Here is a 22,581-nt window from a genome sequence, read left to right as displayed (position 1 = left end):
ATGTGAGCCAGAGATTATACAACAATGTTGTATATTAGACAAAAAAGGCCAAAAACAAAACTGCGATAACATTGGGAGTCAAGCAGATGTCTGAAAACATTTGTCATCCTTTTGAGGAATAATGTGGGCATGTGGTGATATTATTAGAGTTGTTTGTGGGGGGATTATACTTCCCCTTTCCAAGAATTACTATCCATTGTTGACTCTTTAACATGTGTATTAGTGTCACACCTATATCCATGTCATACATGACATGTATTTTCTCAGGTACTGCTTTCTATCCAGTTAGTCATAACTGAGTGCAGCATGTTGTATGGCCCTCACATGTTTATTTTTGTTTTAGAATCCCAGAAAAGGAAGTGTCTGAAACGGTTGTGGTGAGACAGAGTGGGAAGTGCATGCAGTCTCAAGCCCCTTACAAAATGGGCAATACCATCATCACCCTGGGGCAGTGTTCAGAGATGCAAAACAGTATCCCCTACAGCCAGGTGAGAAGCAGGTTTCAATACCATCTATTCCAAAATTACGGGTGGGATTTTCCATGACCCCCGCAGGGGAAGGGCCGGAAGATCCCACGTAACAACTTGTATTTATACAAGGGGTGATGGTGAATGGGACTTGAAGTGAGTTAGGAATGGACAACAGAGTCTTTACATCTCAATCATGCTCAGGTACCACCCCATGAACCCTCAGCTGCCCTCTGCATCTTCACTCATGTGTGTGACAAGACTGTAACTGTCAGCCTGCAATTGGTTGTGAAAGGTATCGTGCCCGTTCAAACATATTTTGCATGTTGGGTACAACCATGGAATGGGAACGAGTGCTCCTTCCCTATTATAAATCCGAAAGAGAAAGACTTGTATTTATAGTATTTTTAACATAGTAAAAGATATCAAGGTGCTTCACAGGAGCGTTATCAAACTAAGCTTAACATTGGCCCATGCAAGGACATATTAGGACAGGGTAACTAAAAGCTTAATTAAAGAGATAGGTCCTAAAAGAGGAGAGAGAGGTAGGGAGGCAGAAAGATTTAGGGAGAGTATTCCAGAGGCAGCTGAAAGCATGGCCATCAATGCTGGAGATTTAAAAATTGGGGCTGCTCAAGAGGCAAGAATTGGCTTGTGCAGCACGGTGGCTCAGTGGTTAGCACAGCTGCCTCAAGGCACCAAGATCCCATGTTTGATTGCGGCTCTGGGTCACTGTCCGTGTGGAGTTTGCACATTCTCCCCATGTTTGCGTGGGTTTCGCCCCTACAACTCAAAGATGTGCAGGGTAGGTGGATTGGCCATGCTAAATTGCCCCTTAATAGGAAGAAAATAAATGGATACTCTAAATGGGCAGCATGGTAGCACAGTGGGTAGCACTGTTGCTTCGCAGCTCCAGGGTCCCAGGTTCGATTCCCGGCTTGGGTCACTGTCTGTGTTGGGTCTGCATGTTCTCACCGTGTCTGCGTGGGTTTCCTCCGGGTGCTCCAGTTTCCTCCCACAATTCCCGAGAGACGTGCCATTAGATAATTTGGCATTCTGAATTCTCCCTCAGTGTACCCGAACAGACGCCAGAATGTGACGACTACGGGCTTTTCACAGTAACTTCATTGCGTGTTAGTGTAAGCCTACTTGTGACAATAAAGATTATTATTATAAATTTATAAATGGGGCGATCTGGCCCCAGGGGGTGCCCCCACGGTGGCCTGGCCCGCGATCGGGGCCCACCGATCGGCGGGCGGGCCTGTGCCGTGGGGGCATTCTTTACCTTCTGCCTTCGCCACGGTCTCCACCATGGCAGAGGCGGAAGAGACTCCCTCCATTGCGCATGCGCGGTAATGCAGTTAGCGGCTGCTGACGCTCCCGCGCATGCGCCGCCCGGAGATGTCATTTCCGCGCCAGCTGGCGGGGCACCAAAGGCCTTTTCCGCCAGCTGGCGGGGCGGAAATTCGTCTGGCGCGGGCCTAGCCCCTTAAGGTTGGGGCCCGGCCCCCCCAAGATGCGGAGCATTCTGCACCTTAGGGGCGGCGCGATGCCCGACTGATTTGCGCCGTTTTGGGCACCAGTCGGCGGACAACGCGCCGATACCGGAGAATTTCGCCCCATATCTTTATTTGAGTTGATGATGGCTGAGGCAATGCAGTTAAGCTGGGGCAGTCTCGGTGGTATAGGAAGGGCAGGGGAAATCCAACAGCAAGGTTTCTCACTCATCACAGCTGTTAACGGGATCACATTTGGTTGTGATCAGTTCATAGTGGAATAGTCTACTTCCCCAGCATGGGTCAGCTCCATCAGCAGAGGATAGAAGAAACCTGGAAGAAAATAATGGTTATATAAAGAAAAACATTTTTAAAACATGGAGTGATTATGTTCTCCTGTAAATCACAAATTGCATCCTATATGACTTGGGTTCACTTTTCCTCCGCGTCTTTGAAATGAAATGAAAATCGCTTATTGTCACAAGTAGGCTTCAAATGAAGTTACTGTGAAAAGCCCCTAGTCGCCACATTCCGGCGCCTGTTCGGGGAGGCTGGTACGGGGATTGAACCCATGCTGCTGGCCTACCTTGGTCTGCTTTAAAAGCCAGCGATTTAGTCCAGTGTGCTAAACCAACCCCTTTCTCGACATATCTACAAACTTTCACACGGTTGACCAGACTATCCTCCACCAACATCTCTCCATATGATTATCTAAGGGTATGTACTGATTGCTCTTGCTGTTCCCACACTGCTGCCCAAGGATCTATCTTTGGCTCCCTCCCATTTCTAATCTTCATGCTGCCTCATGTCAGTTTGCACATGTACACAAACACCATCCAGCTCAACATCACCGTCACCTCCCTTTGACTTCTCCACCATTGCTGGACTATCAGACTGCTTTTATAACATCCAGTACTGGAAGAGTAGAAACTTCCTCCATTTAAATATCAGTGAGACCAAAGCCTTTTGGTTCAGCTTAGTTGGCTGGACATCTGGTTCGTGATGCAGAGCGAAGCCAACAGCGTGGGTTCAATTCCCAGACCAGCGAAGGTTATTCATGGCGGCCTGCATTTTTTTTTCTCTTTTTCTTTTTATATATTTAGAGTACCCAATTATTTTTTTCCAATTACAGGACAATTTAGTGTGGCTAATCCACCTACCTTGTGCATCATTCTGGGTTGTGGGGGTGAGACACACGCAGACATGGGGAGAATGTGCAAACTCCACACAGACAGTAACCCGGGGCCAGGATCAAACCCGGGTCCTTGGCGCCGTGAGGCAGCAGTGCTAACCACTGCGCCACCGTGCCACCCTGACAACCCACATTCTCAACCTTGTGGTGACCCGCAGGTTAAATCACCACCACCAGTCAGCTCTCCCTCCTCAAAGGGGAAAGCAGCCTTTGCCGACTTTACTTACTTATATTTCCACCTCTATAATATCACCTGGCTCAGCTCATCTGTTGCTGGATCGGTCATCTGTGCCTTTGTTACCGCTAGACCTGGCTGTTCCAACACCCGCCCCGCCCGCCGCCGCCGCCCCCCCTCCCCCCTCCCCCCCTCCCCCCCCCCCCCCCATCTTCCACCTGTCTTAAAGTTAAACCTGTGCAAAACTCTGCTGCCTATATCCTAACTCCTGTTCACCTATCACCCCTGTGCTGACCAATCCACTTTGGCTCCTGATTAAATTCTCATCTTGGTTTTCAAATCTCTCCATGGCCCAGCCTCTACTTATCTCATCTCCTCCAGTTCCACAATCCTCTGAGATATCTGTGCTCTTCTAATTCTGACCTCTTTAGCATTTCTGATTGTAATCACTCCAACATTGGTGGCTGTGTCTTTAGCTCTCGAGGTTTTAAGTTCTGGAATATTCTCCCTAACCTTCTCTTCCTTTCTTTCATTCTTTAAGATGCTCCTTTGAGGTCCCAAGTTCGATCCTGGCTCTGGGTTACTGTCCGTGTGGAGTTTGCTCATTCTCCCAGTGTTTGCGTGGGTTTCGCCCCCACAACCCAAAGATGGATTGGCAACACTAAATTGCCGCTTAATTTGAAAAAATGAATTGGTGCTCTAAATTTAAAATAAATAAATAAATAAGATGCTCCTTCAAACCTTTGCTCATCTGTCCCAATATCTCCTTCATGGCTTGGTGTCACACTTCATTTGATAATGCTCCTGTGGGGATGTTTGTGACCGTGTTTGAGGAGCTGTTCATTGCCGGGGGGGGGAGTGGGGGGATGGTGAAAGGGAAAAAATCTGTACGGACTGTATTGTTGATTGCTGGGAAGTATGTTTCCCGGTAAAAGATAATGCTCCTGTAAAGCGGCATAATGTGGTTTATTACATTAAAGATGCTATATAAATTCAAGTTGTTGTTGTTGTTATGATTTAGGTTACACTGCAGTTGTGATTGGGTTTTGATGTTTGATTATTTGCAGGAATGGGTGTTTTCTGGACCACTAATCAGGCAGCAGGACAAGTGTGTGGCGATTACAAACTTCTCCATAGGTTCGCAGATCGTACTGGAGCTGTGCAATCGGGAGGATGGCAGACAGGTGAGAGTCGGACTCTGTGTAACTGTCGGAATTGACCTTCCGACAATGAGGAATTGGAGGGTGGGTTCTCCGAAAGGCAGGCTTCAATCTCGGATACCTAGCCCCTCTCCTCCTCCTCTACTGTCATCCTGGTATGTAGGCCAACAGTGTTTAGAGCCAATTAAATGGTTTTGTAGTAAACACTGTTGTGACCCAGCAGGCAAAAACAGTAAAAATTGGCACTGATGAGCACTTGGAGTTCCATTTTACAGTGTACAAGTCCAGTTTGGACAACACCAGCCATTTCCCAAGTTTTACTGATTTTTCCTTCCGGGCATCTGGGGAAACACAGCAGCCAAGGCTCTGTTTGTGGTATTTTGCTATGCGCAATGAGGTAATGTGCATTTTAGTTGGTTGGTTGAAGGATAAATATTAGCCAGGTCACAGGGGAGAACTCCTCTGTCCTTCTAGTTGCACCATGGTGCCTATTCAGTCCACTTGAGAGGACAGGTTTAATATCTCATCTAAAAGATGACATCTCTGACAGTGCTGCACTCCCTCTGTACTGCAGTTGTGAGTTTTGTGCTCAAGTCTCTGGGGTTAAGACATGAATCCATGGGCGTGATTTAACAGGAAAAACAAAATCCTGGGGCGAGATTCTCCGACCCCCCGCCGGGTCGGAGAATCGCCAGGGGCTGGCGTGAATCCCGCCCCCGCCGGTTGCCGAAGTCTCCGGCACCAGAGATTCGCCAGTGAGGGCGGGATCCAGATCGTGACGTCTTGTGAGATCTCGTTAGATATCGTGAGGCGTTCCGAACATTGAAAAACTTGCAAGTGGCCTCTTGCGAAATTACAGGGCCCGACAAGGCCGTTCGATCGGGCCCCATGACTCAAGAAGGGAGAGTGTTGCTCAAAGCAACAGTTGGCACACCACACACTCAGCACAGACCAGAGATCGACCCCTGCGATATGTCAATCACTAGGTAAATAGTGAACAAAGTTTAGTACAGCAGAAAGGGACATTGGAAGGGGAAATAGCTAGTGAATCTACCAGAATAAATCTAGGGAAGGGGGAAAAATAACTCTTTTTAAAGAATCATGAATCACATTACATAGTTTTCATATCTTTGTTATAATACTGAAAGGTAGACAGCCTCCTTTCTACAGTATTAACTGGTACTTGTTCTTCAAAACATTCTAATTCTTAATGGAAAACATGTGCAGGGTTTCCTACTACACAGACTTTCACCTGCGGTTTATATTTATAATAAAACACTAGGTTGACTAGTAGCAGCTATGGTCAGACAGCGGGAAGCACACTTAAAACAGAAAATGGTTACTTAGCAGAGACGTTAAAATATAGACATCAGCAGGGATCACTGGTTGTTATATCCCAAGAAACACCCTGCGGTATTCCTTTAAGGCTAAGCTGGCTCAACCACCGAATCTCCACCCCCACCCCTGCAAAGATGAAACGATGCAAGATAGATTCTAACCTGGTGTTTCCCACTCACTCAAGCCCATTCATTCTCAGGACATGGGCATTACTGACGAGCAATTGTCCCTTCTATGCAACAACTGCAAAGTCCCCACGTTGACAGCACTCAAGTTGGCCCCTTTGAATTACTTTGTGTGTGGCCATGCAAAAGAATATAAAGGGGCCACGCACTCGAACAAGTTGCCCGCGTGTTCCAAAATAAAAATTAGAGGGAATGTTGCTGACGATGCTGGCATCTGTTGCCCATTCCTTGAACCGTTTGATATAACTGAGGGACTTCTAAACCACCTGAGGGCATAAAAAATCAGCCATGTTGGTGTGGGAATGCAGACCCATATAAACCCAGACTGGTTTCCTTTCTTAAAGGACGTTAATTGGTTGGGGTGTTTTTAATGACAAACTGACAGCTTCATGGTCAACTATACTGACACCAGATTTTATTCAAATATCCCAATTATTTAACTAAATTCAAAATCTCAGACTGCCGCATTAGAGTTTGAACTTGTTCTGTGGATTAATAATCTAGTAAAATGTAATAATTATACTACCATACTATTATGGAGTAGAGTGGCACGTTTGAACCATGTTGTAGATGCAGTCAGTATTCTTCCAGAGCAGTGATTTTCTTGTGAATCGTCAGAATAGAAACAGAAGGAGGCCATGATGCCTCGTTCCACGATTCAATGAGATCATGCCTGATCTTTACTTTAAATCTATCCTCATAGCTTCATTTCCTGTCGTTACCTTTGTTAGAAAGGCTATTGATCTCAGACTTCAAATGTTTAGATGAGTTAGCATCTGTTGCTTTTTGTGGGAGGGAGTTCCACACTTCTGGGGCGTCATTCTCCGACCCCCCAGCGGGTCGGAGAATGGCCGTTGGCCGCTGTGAATCCCGCCCCCGCCGGTTGCCGAAGTCTCCGAAGGGAGAAAAGTCGGCGGGGCGTTAATGGCGCCGCTGACGTCGGAGAATGGCACGGGTCTGCGCAAGGCAGCCGATTTTGGGCCTGACGATATTCTCCCTTCCGGATGGGCCGAAGTCCCGTCAATGTGATGACCTTTCACGTTGCCGTAAATCAAACCTCCTTTTCATCGGCGTGAACCTGTGCTCCAGGTTCACGCCGACCAGCGTGGAGGTGAGTGACGGCCTGGGGGGTTGGCCGCTGGGCAGGCGATGACGTGGCCGCAGTCTGAATGTGTGGGGGAGAGGTGTGTCTCGGGTTGTGTGTGTGTGTGTGCGCGGCGGGGGGGGGTGGTTAGAGTGGGCTGGGCTCCGGGGGAGTGCCGGGAGAGGGGTCCGTGCCGGGGAGGAGGATGGGGGGTCCGTGCCGGGGAGGGGGATGGGGGTCCGTGCCGGGGAGGGGGATGGGGGTCCGTGCCGGGGAGGGGGATGGGGGGGGGGGGGGTCCATGCCGGGGAGGGGGATGGGGGGGGGGGGGAGGGTGTCCGTGCCGGGGAGGGGGATGGGGGGGGGGGTCCGTGCCGGGGAGGAGGATGGGGGGGTCCGTGCCGGGGAGGAGGTTGGGGTCCGTGCCGGGGAGAGGGATGGGGGGGGGAGTCCGTGCCGGGGAGGGGGATGGGGGGGGGTCCGTGCCGGGGAGGAGGTTGGGGTCCGTGCCGGGGAGGGGGATGGGGGGTGGGGGGGGCCCGTGCCGGGGAGGGGGATGGGGGGGGGGGTCCGTGCCGGGGAGGGGGATGGGGGGGGTCCGTGCCGGGGAGGGGGAGGGGGGGGGGGGCCCGTGCCGGGGAGGGGGATGGGGGATCCGTGCCGGGGAGGGGGATGGGGGGGCAAGTGAGTTGGTCCACCTGGCCAGGTGCCAGCCTCCAAAAGTTGGACCCATGCGGTCCATGCCACCTGGCTGGGGGGAAGGAGGGGATATGGGCAATGATGACATGTCGTGCCCCCCCCCCCTCCCCCCCTCCCCCCACCAGGCCATCATGTTTTCTGATCATCCAACGATGTTGGCCGCCGTGGCGGCAGCCGCTAATGTCCATGTTGCCCTGGATGAAGAGGAGGAGCATGCCAGAGAGGCGGCGCAGCCTGCCGCAGAGGGGCAGGCGGCAGCCGCCCAGGCTGGAGGGACACCTGACCGACAGGACGAGGAGGGGGAGGAGGACGTTGCGGCCCCCGAGGGCGCCCCATGTGTACCGGCCCCAGCAGTCATACCAGGACCTCACGGACCGGGAATGCAGGAGGAGACTCCGGATGAGGCGGGAAACCGTGGCACACATCTGCCACCTGCTGGCACACCTGTCACCGCGTGGCACTGGCGGGGGACACCCTCTCCCCGTGTCCGTCAAGGTTACGGTTGCCCTGAACATTTACGCAATGGGGTCAATCCAGGCACCGAGTGGGGACCTGTCCGGCATATCGCAGACATCGGTGCATCCGGGCAGTGACAGATGCCCTATATGCCATGGCGCACAGCTACATCCGCTTCCCTGTAGATCGGGCCAGCCAAGATGCCCGGGCCGTGGGCTTCTCTGCCGTGGCCGGGTTCCCCATGGTCCAGGGCGCGATCGATGGGATGCACGTCGCCGTGCGGCCACCTGCAGATAACAGGGCCGTGTTCACCAATCGGAAGGGGACCTATTCGATGAACATACAGGTGGTCTGTGACCACCGCATGATTTTCCTGCAAGTCTGCGCCCGTTACCCAGGCAGTGTACACGACTCATACGTGTTGTCGCGGTCATCCATCCCCGGCATGTACGAGGGACGCCATCCCCGGCTGAGGGGCTGGTTGCTGGGCGACAGGGGCTACCCATTGCGATCGTGGCTGATGACGCCTGTACGGAGGCCACGCAATGAGGCGGAGAACCGCTACAATGATGCCCATGTAGCGACAAGGGGAGTGATAGAGAGGTGCTTTGGCGTGCTGAAGATGCGTTTCAGGTGCCTGGACCTCTCTGGGGGCGCCCTCCAGTATCGGTCAGATAGGGTCGGCCGCATCATTGTGGTGTGCTGCGTCCTGCACAACATAGCCCAACAGAGGGGCGATGTGCCGCAGGCAGAGGAGGGCGGAGTGGAGGAGCAGCAGGAAGAGGCGCAGTCCTCCCCAGATGAGGGGGATGGGGGCAATGGTCAGGGCAGACGGGCTAGACACAGGCGGGTGGCTGTCCACCGTTACCGGCTGTCCCAGCGGGCACGGGACAGACTGATAGCCGCCCGCTTCACTGACTAGATGGGCGTGGGAATCGGGTAGTATGGCCACAGACCGCACACCATGGCAACAGCCGACCACCCACACCCCCCACCCATCCACCCACCCAGCACCCTCACCTCCCTCCCCAACCCCACCCGCATGCACACCACACCCCCCCCCCCCCCATTGCCGATCCACCTGCGGCACAACGGCCGGGCTCACACAGTTGCGGGTGGACGCGTGTCTATTGCAGGCCATGGAGGATGATGACAACCCGCCCTGTGGTGAGCTCCTGGCTCCACATCGTTGGACTATGTCTGACCCATGGCCACAGTACCACCATCCACCCGGACCCTCCCTGCATGCGGCTGTGACACTGCAGCGCACGGTCCCGTCCTCTCCCCGGGGGGATGTTGATGGCGGGCCAGGGGGAAGGGGGCAGACTCACCTGGGGCTGAGGTAAGACCACCCCTCACACACACACTTGCGCTCAACGTACATGACACCCCCGCACGCTTGGGACAGAGCACAAAGGCAGCTTCTGTAGGTGTAACATTGACTTTAATAACCAAAGGAGTTCATGCACGTGCCCTAGCCCCTAAAACTCATCTGTGCCCTGCACCCGTGCCAACTTACTCAGTGTCTAATTGTTTGGCCTTACGGGCCCTTTGACTAAGTCTACGTGGTTCCCCAGACGCTACAGCACAACTGGAGGTGGACTCCTGTGATTCCTGCCCTCTGACACTGGATCCCTTTGGCGGCCGTTTCCTGGGGCGTCCTGGCCTAGATGGGCCAGGCTGCGGCCCGGGCGACTGGGATGGCGAGCTGCCAACCTGTCCTGCCCGTTGCCCACCCGATGCACCTGGGACGGAAGGGGGGGGGGGGGGGGAGTCCGAGGTGTCGCGGTGTTCCTGGACCTCCCCTACAGGGGGACCCGGGACGGACCACACCTCCTCCCTCGGGGTGCCTGATGGCCCCCAGGCCTCTACATGGGTGGGGGATGCGAACGGACTGGCCATCCGACGCCCCCACCGGCATCTGGCGCTGCCAGTCCTGGAGGCCCGTGCTGGTATCGACAGGGGTCTGCAGGTTTCTAGCCATGGAGCCCAGGGGGTTGGCAAACCCTGTCTGTGACAGTGCGACGCCGGCTCGCACATGGCCACTGGCGCCGATGCCCTCAGCGAGGGCCTGCAGAGACTGGGCCATGGCCTGCAGAGACTGGGCCATGGCCTGCTGAGACTGGGCCATGGTGTTGAGCGCCTCTGCCATCTGGCGCTGGCACTGGCTCATCGCCTCCTGTGAGAGGGCAGCCATGTCCTGGGCCACAGACGCCGCCTGCACGGAAAGCCCCAGACCTCGCAAACCGTTCCCCATGTCTGACACCGTCGCACCCATTGCCTCCACCGCGGACGCCACCCGTGCGGTGTCGGCCTGGGTGGCACGCATGACCGGCACCACTTCCAGCTCCTGGACGCGGGTGGACTCCTCCACCTGCGACTGCAGCCGCCGCAAGCCGGCCGTCACCCTCTTCGCTCGTCTCCGGGTCGGTGGTTGCATCGGATCTATGTGTGGGTGTGGAAACTCCATGAACCCGGGATCCATCTGGGCGGCAGATGTTCGCTTGGGCTGGGCTGCCCTCCGACCGCCCGGCCCCTCTGCTGCTCCTACCTCCACCTGCTGTGTTGTGCGCACCAGTGAGTGTACCAGACGCCTCATCACTAAAGTGCCCAACCGAGGTGAGTGTTTCTGCGATGGTGGAGGGTGTTGGTGACAGCAGTGGCGTTGTGTCGTGCTCTTCGTCCCACTCTGAGTCCATGGCACTTTGGGGTGGGGGTTCGTCTCCACCCATCCACTCTGAGTCACTGTCCGGTATTTCGTCTTCCCGGGTAGGGGTGTCCCGGGTAGGGGTGTCCCGGGTAGGGGTGTCCCGGGTAGGGGTGTCCCGGGTAGGGGTGTCCCGGGTAGTGGTGTCCCGGGTAGTGGTGTCCCGGGTAGTGGTGACCCGGGTAGTGGTGTCCTGGGTAGTGGTGTCCTGGCCCGGATGTGACGGGGGCCTGTGGCTGCCCCCCTCGTCGCTGGGTGGCACACGCCTGCGTCGTCGCTCCCGCACGTGATGGGGGTGTCGCCTCCCTGTTGCTCCAGGTCTCTCCGTCTCCCGTGGTGTGCGAGGGGCATCCTGCGGGCATCGCATGCCGGAGGGTCCGGGTCTCTCCGTCTCCCGTGGTGTGCGAGGGGCATCCTGCGGGCGTCGCATGCCGGAGGGTCCGGGTCTCTCCGTCTCCCGTGGCCGCCGAGGGGCATCCTGCGGGCGTCGCATGTCGGAGGGTCCGGGTCTCTCCGTCTCCCGTGGTGTGCGAGGGGCATCCTGCGGGCGTCGCATGCCAGAGGGTCCGGGTCTCTCCGTCTCCCGTGGTGTGCGAGGGGCATCCTGCGGGCGTCGCATGCCGGAGGGTCCGGGTCTCTCCGTCTCCCGTGGCCTCCGAGGGGCATCATGCGGGCGTCGCATGCTGGAGGGTCCGGGTCTCTCCGTCTCCCGTGGCCTCCGAGGGGCATCCTGCAGGCAGTCTGCATCTGCGGGAATGGGTGCCTGGACGTTTGCTCCTGCGATACACAATGAAGCATGCATGGTTAGACATCAGGCAGTGATCAGGTGATATGGGGGAGGGGGATATGGGGGAGGGGGGATATGGGGACGGGCTGTCGGTGGCTCACTTGCTAGTACGCCCCCGACCTCTGCATCAGCAACCTCCCGGTCGTCAGGTCCGCCAGCCAGTTCCAGGGCCCTTTCCTCGTGTACGGTCAGTGGCCTCTCATCAGCGGGGCCTCCTCCAGTCCTCACATGCTCCCTATTGTTGTGTGCGCACTTCTCCTGGGGGGTAGGGGGGGGTGGCAGGGGTAAAAGGCAACAGTGTTAGGCAGGTATATGAATGCACGCCATCGGTTGCGCGTGCATTGCAGAGGTTAAGGTTAGGGCTGGATTCACTTGGGGATATGGGGGAGGGGGGATATGGGGGAGGGGGGATATGGGGGAGGGGGGATATGGGGAGGGGGGGATATGGGGGAGCGGGGATATGGGGGGGATATGGGGGGGATAGGGGGAGGGGGGATAGGGGAGGGGGGGATAGGGGGATGGGGGAGGGGGGATAGGGGGGAGGGGGGATATGGGGGGAGGGGGGATATGGGGGAGGGGGGATATGTGGGAGGGGGAATATGGGCGAGGCTCACACTGGCTGCTCTGACGAGGTCGTTCACCTTCTTGTGGCACTGGGTGCCTGTCCGTGGTGTCAGGGCCACAGCGGTGACGGCCTCTGCCACCTCCCTCCACAGACGCCGGCTGTGGCGTGGGGCAACTCTGCGGCCGTGCCCGGGATACAAGGCGTCACTCTTCTGCTCCACTGCGTCCAGGAGCGCCTCCACAACCTCGGGGCTGAGCGTTGGCCAGCCATCCAGTCGGGTGTTCCGGTCGGGTGTTCCGGTCGGGTGGGGGGAGCAGCGCGGCCTTATGAGCCGTCACGCCGTGCGGCGTGTATGACGCTGCACGGCGTGAACCATGTGCGCAAGCGCGGATCCCGTCACGTCGCTGCTAGCCCATTTCGGGCCGGAGACTTTTGAACCATTTTTCCGGCGTGACGCAAGTCAGATTTGCGCCGTTTTTTGCGCCGATCGGCGGACTTTGCGCCGATAACGGAGAATTTTGCCCCTGATGTCAAGAGACCTGCATCACCTGATCCCCTTGCAGCAGAAAGCACCATATTTAAAGGGGCAGAAAGCCCGGATTAAAAGCTGAAATTCTGACAGGATTGCAATTGGTCAAATGTATGAACATCACAACTGAAAGCGCTTGAGAGTCCAGGTAGCAGAAATCTCCACCTTTGTAAAAATTCAGTGGCTATCTGTAGCACCATCGATCACACACGAGGCGAGACATATCGAACTTCAATTGAGGCTTTATTGAGCAGACTTGTTCAGACTTGTTCCCCAGCAGCTCAGTCACAGAATGCAGCTGCGGGGATTAACCCAGGTTCTTATACCCCGCCTATCTGGGTGGAGCCCAGTAGGCGGCAGGTCCAATCGGGACCCAGCATCTGTTCTCCAATAGCTCCTCGGCATTCATGGTGTACTGTATTACCCCTAATACATACCACCACACTATCGTTAATTGATTCAGCTGTGTCCGGAGATATCGCAATTCGCCAGGTGTATCGCCCCAGGGTGCAGTGAGAGTTCGCGGTGCAGCCTCCACCAGGCCGTTCAGAAGATCAGAGAGATTTGTTTTCTAGTCACTGACCACAAAATGGCCAAGGTGGCCTGGAGGGAGGTCATCGGGGAGCTGAGCAGCTGTGGGCCCCATCTGAGGGACTGGGCCTGGTGCCGACAAAAGATGAATAACCTACTCTACAATGTACGGATGATTTTGAGTTTCATACATCAAGAAGTGGATGAAAGTTGAATAGAAAAAGTCGAGGCGCTGAATGGTTAAGGGCTAGAACTAGCATTGAAGTGTAAAGAGTTCCCTCTCACCAGCTTCCATAATTGCATAGGTTGTATGTGTGGGCATCATTGTAACCTGCAACTTCTTCGCATCTTACCCAGATTTCATGAGAGCGTGAGGATTGTAAGGACAGATGGGGAACCTGGGGCTGGATTCACCGCACCCGGACGCCGAAATTGCATTCAGCGACGGGACGGAGACTCCAGTTTCCCGCACGAAATTGGGACCGGCGCCGGTTCCGCGATTCTCCACCCCACTAAAAGCGCTGTACTCGTGGAGTACGCCGCGCCGATTATCCACCACCATTGCCTGAGGCCTGTCCCGCTATTCTCCGTCCCCGACCGGCCGAATTCCCGGCAGCGTGGACCACTCATGGTCCCACGGTCTGTGAAACCCGCATGGCGGCTGCAAACACATCCGGGGAGGGCCGATCGGAGGGCAGTGGGGCCTCATTCGGGACTGGGATTTTTGTGCGGGTGTTCCGGGTGAGCGAGCAGCTGATCGGGGCACTATTGTCCAGGTCCGTGGGCTGAGTTCGCCATGGAGCACGGTGAGTCCACCGCCATGCGCATGCGGGGACCCTGACTCGAAAGTGCGGGGGGCCGTATCGGCAGCTGGAGCTGTGAGCTACATGACAGCTCCCTGCTAGCCCCCAGCAAAACGGGGAATCTGTGGCCTTTTGATCCCAGGGCAAGATTCTCCACTCCCGCGCCGGTTGGGAGAATCACCTGGGCCACCAAAATTTCCCGGGACGCCGGTCCGACGCCCTCCCGCGATTCTCCTAAGCGGCGGGAATGACCCCGTCGAGTTCCGCGGGCCGCAGGCTGGAGAATCGCCGGAGACACCCAAAATGGCGATTCTCCGACACCCCCGCTATTCTCAGGCCCGGATGGGCCGAGCGGCCAGGCCAAAACGGCGGGTTCCCCCTGGCGCCGTCCACACCTGGTCGCTGCCATCGGGAACAGCGCGGGAAAGCTGGGGGGGACGGCCTGGGGGGTGGGGGGGGATCCTGCACCGGGGGGTACCTCAAATGTGGCATGGCCCGCGATCGGTGCCCACCGATCGTCGGGCCGTCCTCTCTGAAGGAGGACCTCCTTCCTTCCGCGGCCCTGCAAGATCCGTCCGCCATCTTCTTGCGGGGCGGACTCAGAGAGGACGGCAACCACGCATGCGCGGGTTACGCCAGTTATGCGGCGCCGGCCGCGTCATGTATGCAGCGCCACCTTTACGCGGCGACAAGGCCTGGCGCGTGTAGATGACGCGGCTCCGATCCTAGCCCATTGTCGGGGCCTGAATCGGTCGGGATCGGGGCCGTTTCGCACCTTCGTGAACCTCAACGGCGTTCACTGTGGCATGGGCACTTCGGCGCAGGAGTGGAGAATCCCACCCCCAATTTTTCTGCCGTAAAAGACCACAGTTTTCACGACGACGTGGGGACATAGTCTCAAAAACGGAGAATCCAGCCCCTGATGTTTCATGGGACCAGGGGCAACAATGGGTTTCCCTTAGCATCATGAAAACAACACTTTAACCCCCTTTATGCTTGCAGAACAATAGAGCCCACAGCATTCATAAGAGGTCCAGGACCAGGGTGATGGGTTGGAGATTTGTGATGCACCGTCAATTACCACGAAACGAGAATGGTGGAACAAGCGAGGCTTTATTGAACAAGATGTTGTGCCTCCTGTAGCTGGAACCAGAATGGCTACAGTGCAGGAGAGCACACACATTTATACGCCACCTGCTGGGAGGAGCCAGCAGGCAGGGATTTACCATCTTACCTCTAATATACAGGCAGTGCCGTAATACATATAATATACCATTAGTGGTGTTCACCACATTCACCCCCTGTTAAAAAAAGAGTCCGGCGTGGGTGGTAGAAACATTACAAATTAAGTCAGTCGGGGGCCTTGACCCTCCGCCGCGATCGCCTCAGTCCTGGTGGTGATGTGGGCGCGGACGTGGTCACCTGCGACTCCGGGAGCGTGTTGTCCTCGTCTTTGTCACCCCTGAGTGGATCCAGTGGGAGGACGGATCCTGCTGGGGTGGGGGCTGTGGTGAGGTTTGCTGAGGGAGGTTAGGTGGCTCAGGGGTGAATCAGGCAACCGGGGGGCGGTGGGGGGGGGGGGGGGGGGGGGGGGGGGTTGCTGGGGGGGGGTCAGGTCAGGGGTCGTGGGGGGGGACCCAGTGGGTGCCAGGTCCTGGAGGGAGACTGTGTCTTGGCGCCTGTCGGGGTGTGCCACGTAAGCGTACTGCGGGTTGGCATGGAGGAGGTGGACTGTTTCGCCCAAGGGGTCCGATTTATGGCTCCACACATGCTTCCGGAGGAGGACGGGTCCAGGAACTGTCAGCCATGTTGGGAGCGAGACGCCAGAAGTGGACTTCCTGGGGAAGGCAAACACACGTTCGTGAGGGGTCTCGTTAGTCGCGGTGCAGAGAAACGATCGGATGGAGTGGAGCGCGTCGTGAGGACCTCCTGCCAGCGGGAAACCAGGAGATTTTTAGACCGCAGGGTCAGCAGGACGGCCTTCCAGACCGTCCCGTTCTCCCTCTCCACCTGCCCGTTTCCGCGGGGGTTGTAGCTGGTCGTCATGCTCGAGGTGATGCCCTTGCTGAGTAGGAACTGATGCACCTCATTGCTCATGAAAGAGGATGCCCAATCGCTGTGGGTATAGGTGGGGAAACCAAACAGAGTGAAGATGCTGTGCAGGGCTTTGATTACCGTGGCAGAAGTCATATCGGGGCATGGGATGGCGAAAGGGAACCGCGAGTACTCGTCAATCACATTCAGGAAGTACGCGTTGTGGGCGGTGGAGGGGAGGGGCCCTTTGAAGTCCATGCTGAGGCGTTCAAAGGGGTGGGATGCCTTCACCAGATGCGCTCTGTCTGGCCGGTAGAAGTGCGGCTTGCACTCTGCGCAGTCTTGGCAGTCTCTGGTGACGGTCCTGACCTCGTCGATGGAGTAGGGCAGGTTGCGGGCCTTGACAAAATGGAAGAACCGGGTGACCCCCGGGTGGCAGAGGTCATAGTGGAGAGCCCGGAGTCAATCCATTTGTGCGCTGGCACATGTACCGCAGGATAGGGCATCAGGGGGCTCGTTGAGCTTCCCCGGGAGATACAAGATCTCATAATGATAGGTGGAGAGCTCGATCCTCCACCTTGAGATCTTGTCATTTTTGATCTTGCCCAGCTGTGTATTATTAAACATAAAGGCAACCGACCGTTGGTCAGTGAGGAGAGTGAATCTCCTGCCAGCCAGGTAATGCCTCCAATGTCGCACAGCTTCCACAATGGCTTGGGTCTCCTTTTCGACAGAGGAGTGCCGAATTTCAGAGGCATGGAGGGTGCGGGAGAAGAAGGCCACGGGTCTGCCTGCCTGGTTGAGGGTGGCGGCCAGAGCTACGTCCGATGCATCGCTCTCCACCTGAAAGGGGAGGGATACGTCGACCGCGTGCATCGTGGCCTTGCCGATGTCCGCCTTGATGTGGTTGAAGGCCTGGCGGGCCTCAGCCGTCAGAGGAAAAACTGTGGACTGAATGAGTGGGCGGGCCTTGTCCGCATAATTAGGGACCCACTGGGCGTAATATGAGAAAAACCCCAGGCATCGTTTCAGGGCCTTGGGGCAGTGGGGGAGAGGGAGTTCCAGGAGGGGGCGCAGATGGTGAAATTATCTAGGTACGGGAAGGTGGCCCGCAGTTCGCACCGGTCAACCATTCGGTCCATCTCTCGCTGGAAAACCGAGACCCCATTAGTGACGCCGAAGGGAACCCTAAGGAAGTGATAGAGACGGCCATCTGCTTCGAACGCAGTATATTGGCGGTCCTACGGGCGGATGGGGAGCTGGTGGTAGGCGGACTTCAAGTCTACTGTGGAGAAGACTTGATACTGCGCAATCTGATTGACCATGTGAGATATGTGTGGGAGGGGGTACGCATCGAGCTGCGTGTACCGATTAATGGTCTGACTAGTCAATGACCATCCTGTGCTTCTCCCCGTCTTCACTACCACTTCTTGAGCTCTGCAGGGGCTGTTGCTGGCCTCGATAATCCCCTCCCGCAGAAGCCATTGGACCTCCGACCTGATGAAGGTCCTGTCCTGGGCACTGTACCGTCTGCTCCTAGTGGCGACGGGTTTCTAGTCCGGGGTGAGGTTCGCAAACAAGGAAGGTGGAACGACATTAAGGGTCGTGAGGCCGCAGACGGTGAGTTGGGGTAGGGTCCGCCGAATTTTAAAGTCAGGCTTTGGAGATGGCACTGAAAATCCAGGCCAAGTAATAGGTCAGTGCAGAGGTGGGGGAGGACGTAGAGCCGGAAGTTGCTGAATTCTATGCCCTGGACGGTGAGGGTCGCGATTCAGTACCCCCGGATTTCAACGGAATGGGATCTGGAGGCCAGGGAGATTTTCTGGGTGACGGGATGTACCGGGAGGGAACGGCACCTTCCTGTAGTGGGGTGGGGTGGATGAAGCTCTCTGTGCTCCCGGAGTCAAAGAGGCAGGCTGTCTCGTGCCCATTGATCTTCACCGTCGTCGTAGCGGTCGCGAGGTTGCGGGGCCGAGACTGATCCAGGGTGATAGAGGCGAGCTGCGGAAGATGCTGGGAGGTCCTGGGCTGATCAGCGGTGGCGGAGGTAACAGTAGGCAATTAACGGTCAGACGAGCAGAGGTCCTGAGGCATGGTTCAAAATGGCGCCGAAGATGGCGGCGCCTACAGGGCGCACATGGTGGGCGGCATCAAAGATGGCGGCGCCCACGGGCCGCAAGTGGCTTGCAGTGGGGAAGATGGCGGCGCCCATTGGGGGTGTAGAAATGCCGGGCCTGGAAACAGCAGCGACCGACCAGGCCTGGCAAACAGAAACAAAGTGCCCTTTATTCCCACACCGGTTGCAGGTCGCGCTCTGCGCTGGCCAGCGCTGCCTGGGGTGTTTGCTTTGTCCACAAAAATAACACTTGGGCCCCCCAGAGTTGGCTGGCTGCCGCGCGGCGCAGGCTTGCGGTGAGCTGGAGTCGGCAGCTGGTGGGGCCCACGATGCCCACGAGAGTGCCGCGCGGTCAGGGTATAGGACTGAACGTTACGGGAGGCTACTTCTAACGAATTAGCGAGCTTTCCTAGTCTTCGCAAGATCGAGCGTACTCCCTTTCAATAGCCGCTGGCGGACGTATGCAGACTTCATGCCCGTGACGTAAACGTCTCTAATTAAGAGTACGGTGTGCTGGGCTGCTGAAACTGCCAGGCAGTCACAGTTCCTACCTAGGATCTGCAGGGCACGCAAGAAATCGTCCAGAGTCTCCCCGGGGAGTTGCTGTCTCGTGGCCAGGAGTGCCTGGCGTACACTTGGCTCACCGGTTTAACGTAATGTCCCTTCAGGAGCGTCATCGTTTCGGAGTAGGTGGGCGCATCCCGGATGAGGGGAAAAATGTCAGGGCTCCCCCGTGAATAGAGGACTTTGAGCTTTTGCGAGTCCGAGGGTTCTTCAGCGGCTGCTCTGAGGTAGCCTTCGATGCAGGCTAGCCAGTGGTCGAAGGTGGACATGGCGTTGGTTGCTTGAGGGCTCAGCTGCAGGAGATCAGGCTTGATGAGGAGATCCATCGTTTAAAAATCTTGTTCAATAAATTGATGTACCGTTAATTACCACGAGACGAGAATGGTGGAACAATCGAGGCTTTATTAAACAAGATGTTGTGCCTCCTGTAGCTGGAACCAGAATGGCTGCAGCGCAGGAGAGCATACACTTTTATATGCCGCCTGCTGGGCAGAGCCAGCAGGCAGGGATTTACCATCGTACCTCTAATATATGGGCAGTGCCGTAATACATATAATATACCACTAGTGGTGTTCACTACAATTTGTCCGCTGATAGAGGCAGTCTTTCATGTGTAAAGACAGCAGTTTTCTTCAGTGAGAGGCTTTATTGAACTAATCTAAGATGGCAGCCAACAGTGAGTTTAGCTCATGGCAGAGTCACATGACTATGGCAAGCCAGATTGGACATGTATTATTGCATTTCAAAACCCCAAAATCACCCTTTTCATATTGAACAAAAGATACAAACATCCCCATTTTCATATTGAACAAAAGACACGTTTGCATGCACGATCCTGTTACTCAAGTTACCCATAATTCTCATGCAGTAACAACCTTTTTTCTACTAATCAGTCTCTGCATTGCCCATATAGGGTGAGATTCTCTGGCCTCCCCGCAGTTCCTCAACAGTGGGATCCTCTAGTCCCTCCACTATCAATGGGAGTTGCACCATTGGCAGGACCAGAAGATCTGGACGATCTTGCTCATAGTCTTTAACCCATGCAGGTCTCTTAATGGTGTGCATGTACGTTGACATTGGCAGTTCACCTGGATGATGTTCCTTGTCTGGAGAGTGTGGTTCCCATGGCACATGTTGCTGTGGTAACTCTCGTTGCCCTAATCTGGTTGTTGGTGACCCGTGGACCTCTGGGATTGATGGTAGTTCTGTACTCTGTACAGCTGGTGAGATCTTTTCTTCACGACGGGCTAATTTCTGTGAAGAAAAATCTTTGATATTTGTTCAGATATGCCTACAGTTACAGAAATATATTCACTTCCACTGCATACAACTGAAGTGACAGTTTCACTCTGCCACTCCTAAGTTTTCATGTGGGCTGCCTCCCATTGAGAGCATTGAAGATCTGTACCCTGACTGTCTTCAGTTTATCAGGCATTTTTACAGGTCTATACTCCGCTTGAATCTTGGATTTCCAAACTTCCAGTTTAGCTCTGACGTGAACATTTTCTGTGTGTCTTTCTTAGCTGTGTCTTCTCTGTGGCCAGGATTTTACTTACAGTCTGTGTTTGTAAAAGGAAAAGAGTAGCTAACAGGAATGTTGGTCTCTTAGAGGATAAGACTGGGGAATTGCTCATGGAAAATGAAGGAATGGCAGCGATTGTGAGCAGGTATTTTGTATCTGTCTTCACAGCGGAAGACATAAAATACATCCCAAGAATAGCAGGGGACAAACGGGAGGGAGGAACTTAAAACAATCACCATCATTGGAGAACAAATACTAGGAAAACTAATGGTACTAAAGCCTGACACATGCGGCATGGTGGCACAGTGGTTAGCACTGCTGCATCACAGCTCCAGGGACCCAGGTTCCATTCCAGCCTCGGGTGACTGTCTGTGTGGACTTTGCACTTTCTCCCTGTGTCTGCGTGGGTTTCCTCCGGGTGCTCCGGTTTCCTCTCATAGTCCAGAGATGCGCAGGTTAGGTGGATTGGCCATGGCAAATTGTCCCTTAGTGTCCAAAGAGTAGGTTAGTTGGGGTTACGGGGATTGGGCCCAGGTGGAGTGCTCTTTCGAAGGTTTGGTGCAGACTTGATGGGCCAAATGGTCTCCTTCTGCACTGTAGGGAGTCTATATTCTGCGGATCAGATAGCCATCATCCTAGGATTTTAAAGGAAGTGGCTGCAGAGGTAGTGTAATCTTCTAAAATTCTTTAGATTCTGGAAAATCACAAACAGCGGATTGGAAAACCACAAACTTAACACCATTATTCTAGAAAAGAGGGAGACTGAAAGAAAATCTCGGCTAGTTAGTCTAACATCTGTCATAGGAAAAATGCTCAAATCCATTATTAAGGAGATGGCAGCAGGTCATTTAGAAAATCATAATGCAATCAGGCAGGATCAACATGGTTTTGTGAAAGGTAATTGTGTTTGATAAATTTATTTGTGTTCTTTATGAATATACCACACAGCGAAGATAAAGGGGAAGCGATAGATGTGTATTTGGATTTCCAAAAGACATTCAGTAAAATGCCACACTAAACTTTACTGCACAAGAGATCACAGTCTTGTTGATGTATTGATATATATGGATAGAGGATTGGCTAATTATCAGGAACAGAGAGTCAGGATAAATGGGACATTTTCAGACGGGCAAACTGTAACCAGTGGAGTTCTATAGAGATTAGTGCTGGGGCCTCAAATATTTAGATCTATATTAATGGTTTGGCTGTAAGGACTGACTGTAGTATAGCCAATTTTGATGACCATATGAAGATAGATAGAAACGCAAGAAATGAAAATGAAAATCGCTTACTAGGATCCGGACTCCTAGCAGCAGATACATATTCCTAGCAGCAGATCCGGACTCCTAGCAGTACGGTACAGCAGTGTCGGGTGAAGTGAAGCCACTCCCCCTCTTTACCACATTAGCTGCTGTAAAACTGCCCCAGCCTTAACAGGAGAGAAGATGTGTCAAGTAAGTGAGTGAGGGGGTGGGTGGTCAGGACAGGGGGCTGGTTGGCGAGGGTGCAAATGGTAAAGGGGTCCGGATGGTATTTGGCGCGGTTGGGAGGGTAGTTGTTGGGGGTTGGGGGGGTCGGAAGGGTGTCGGTGGGGAATTGGGAGGGTAGTCAGTGAGTGGGGCTTGTTTCATGCTGAGGTCTGTCTAGTTGTGGCGTGGGCGTCTGGTCGGGGTTGAGGTTGGCGGCGGATAGTCAGGGGACTCGGGGGTGGGGGGGGGGGGCGTTAATTGCATAGTTACCAGGAGATAAATGTGGTTTTAAATCTTCTTGTTTTTTAGTTTAGAGTACCCAATAATTTCTTTTTCCAATTAAGGGGGCATTTAGAGTGGCCAATCCACCTAACACGTCTTTTGGGTTGTGGGGGTCAAACCCACGCGGACACGGGGAGAATGTGCAAACTCCACACAGACATTGACCCAGGGCCGGGATTCGAACCCGGGTCCTCAGCGCCATAGTCCCAGTGCTAACCGTGCTGCCCCTGTTTTAATCCTTCTAATCTTTCCTGGGAAACTATTGTTCTAAGAAAGTCAGAATCCTCTGAAGCTTAAACCTCCCGGGCAATTCCTGTGCAGTCCTTGCATGGGGACGTCCGAGGGGTCCCTAGTGCATCTTCTGGGGTACTTCCAGGGTGGCGACACACCAGCAGCCTCCCCTCCCCTCCCCCCGCACTCC

General features: G+C 54.8%; 1 protein-coding gene across 1 annotated transcript in view; it reads left to right on the top strand.

Annotated features, from left to right (window-relative positions):
- galnt16 (UDP-N-acetyl-alpha-D-galactosamine:polypeptide N-acetylgalactosaminyltransferase 16) overlaps positions 1-22,581 on the top strand; it is a 238,832-nt gene that overhangs the window by 212,608 nt on the left and 3,643 nt on the right. Inside the window, exons 13-14 of the mRNA XM_072487379.1 lie at positions 344-488; positions 4,398-4,514. Of these exons, the coding sequence (XP_072343480.1) occupies positions 344-488; positions 4,398-4,514 (262 nt within the window). The remainder of the gene's footprint in view (positions 1-343; positions 489-4,397; positions 4,515-22,581) is intronic.

This window comes from Scyliorhinus torazame, chromosome 2 (assembly GCF_047496885.1).
Source record: "Scyliorhinus torazame isolate Kashiwa2021f chromosome 2, sScyTor2.1, whole genome shotgun sequence".
Taxonomy (NCBI): Eukaryota; Metazoa; Chordata; class Chondrichthyes; order Carcharhiniformes; family Scyliorhinidae; genus Scyliorhinus; species Scyliorhinus torazame.
Note: the sequence above shows the minus strand (reverse complement) of the source record. Positions and strands in the feature narration are given on the sequence as shown.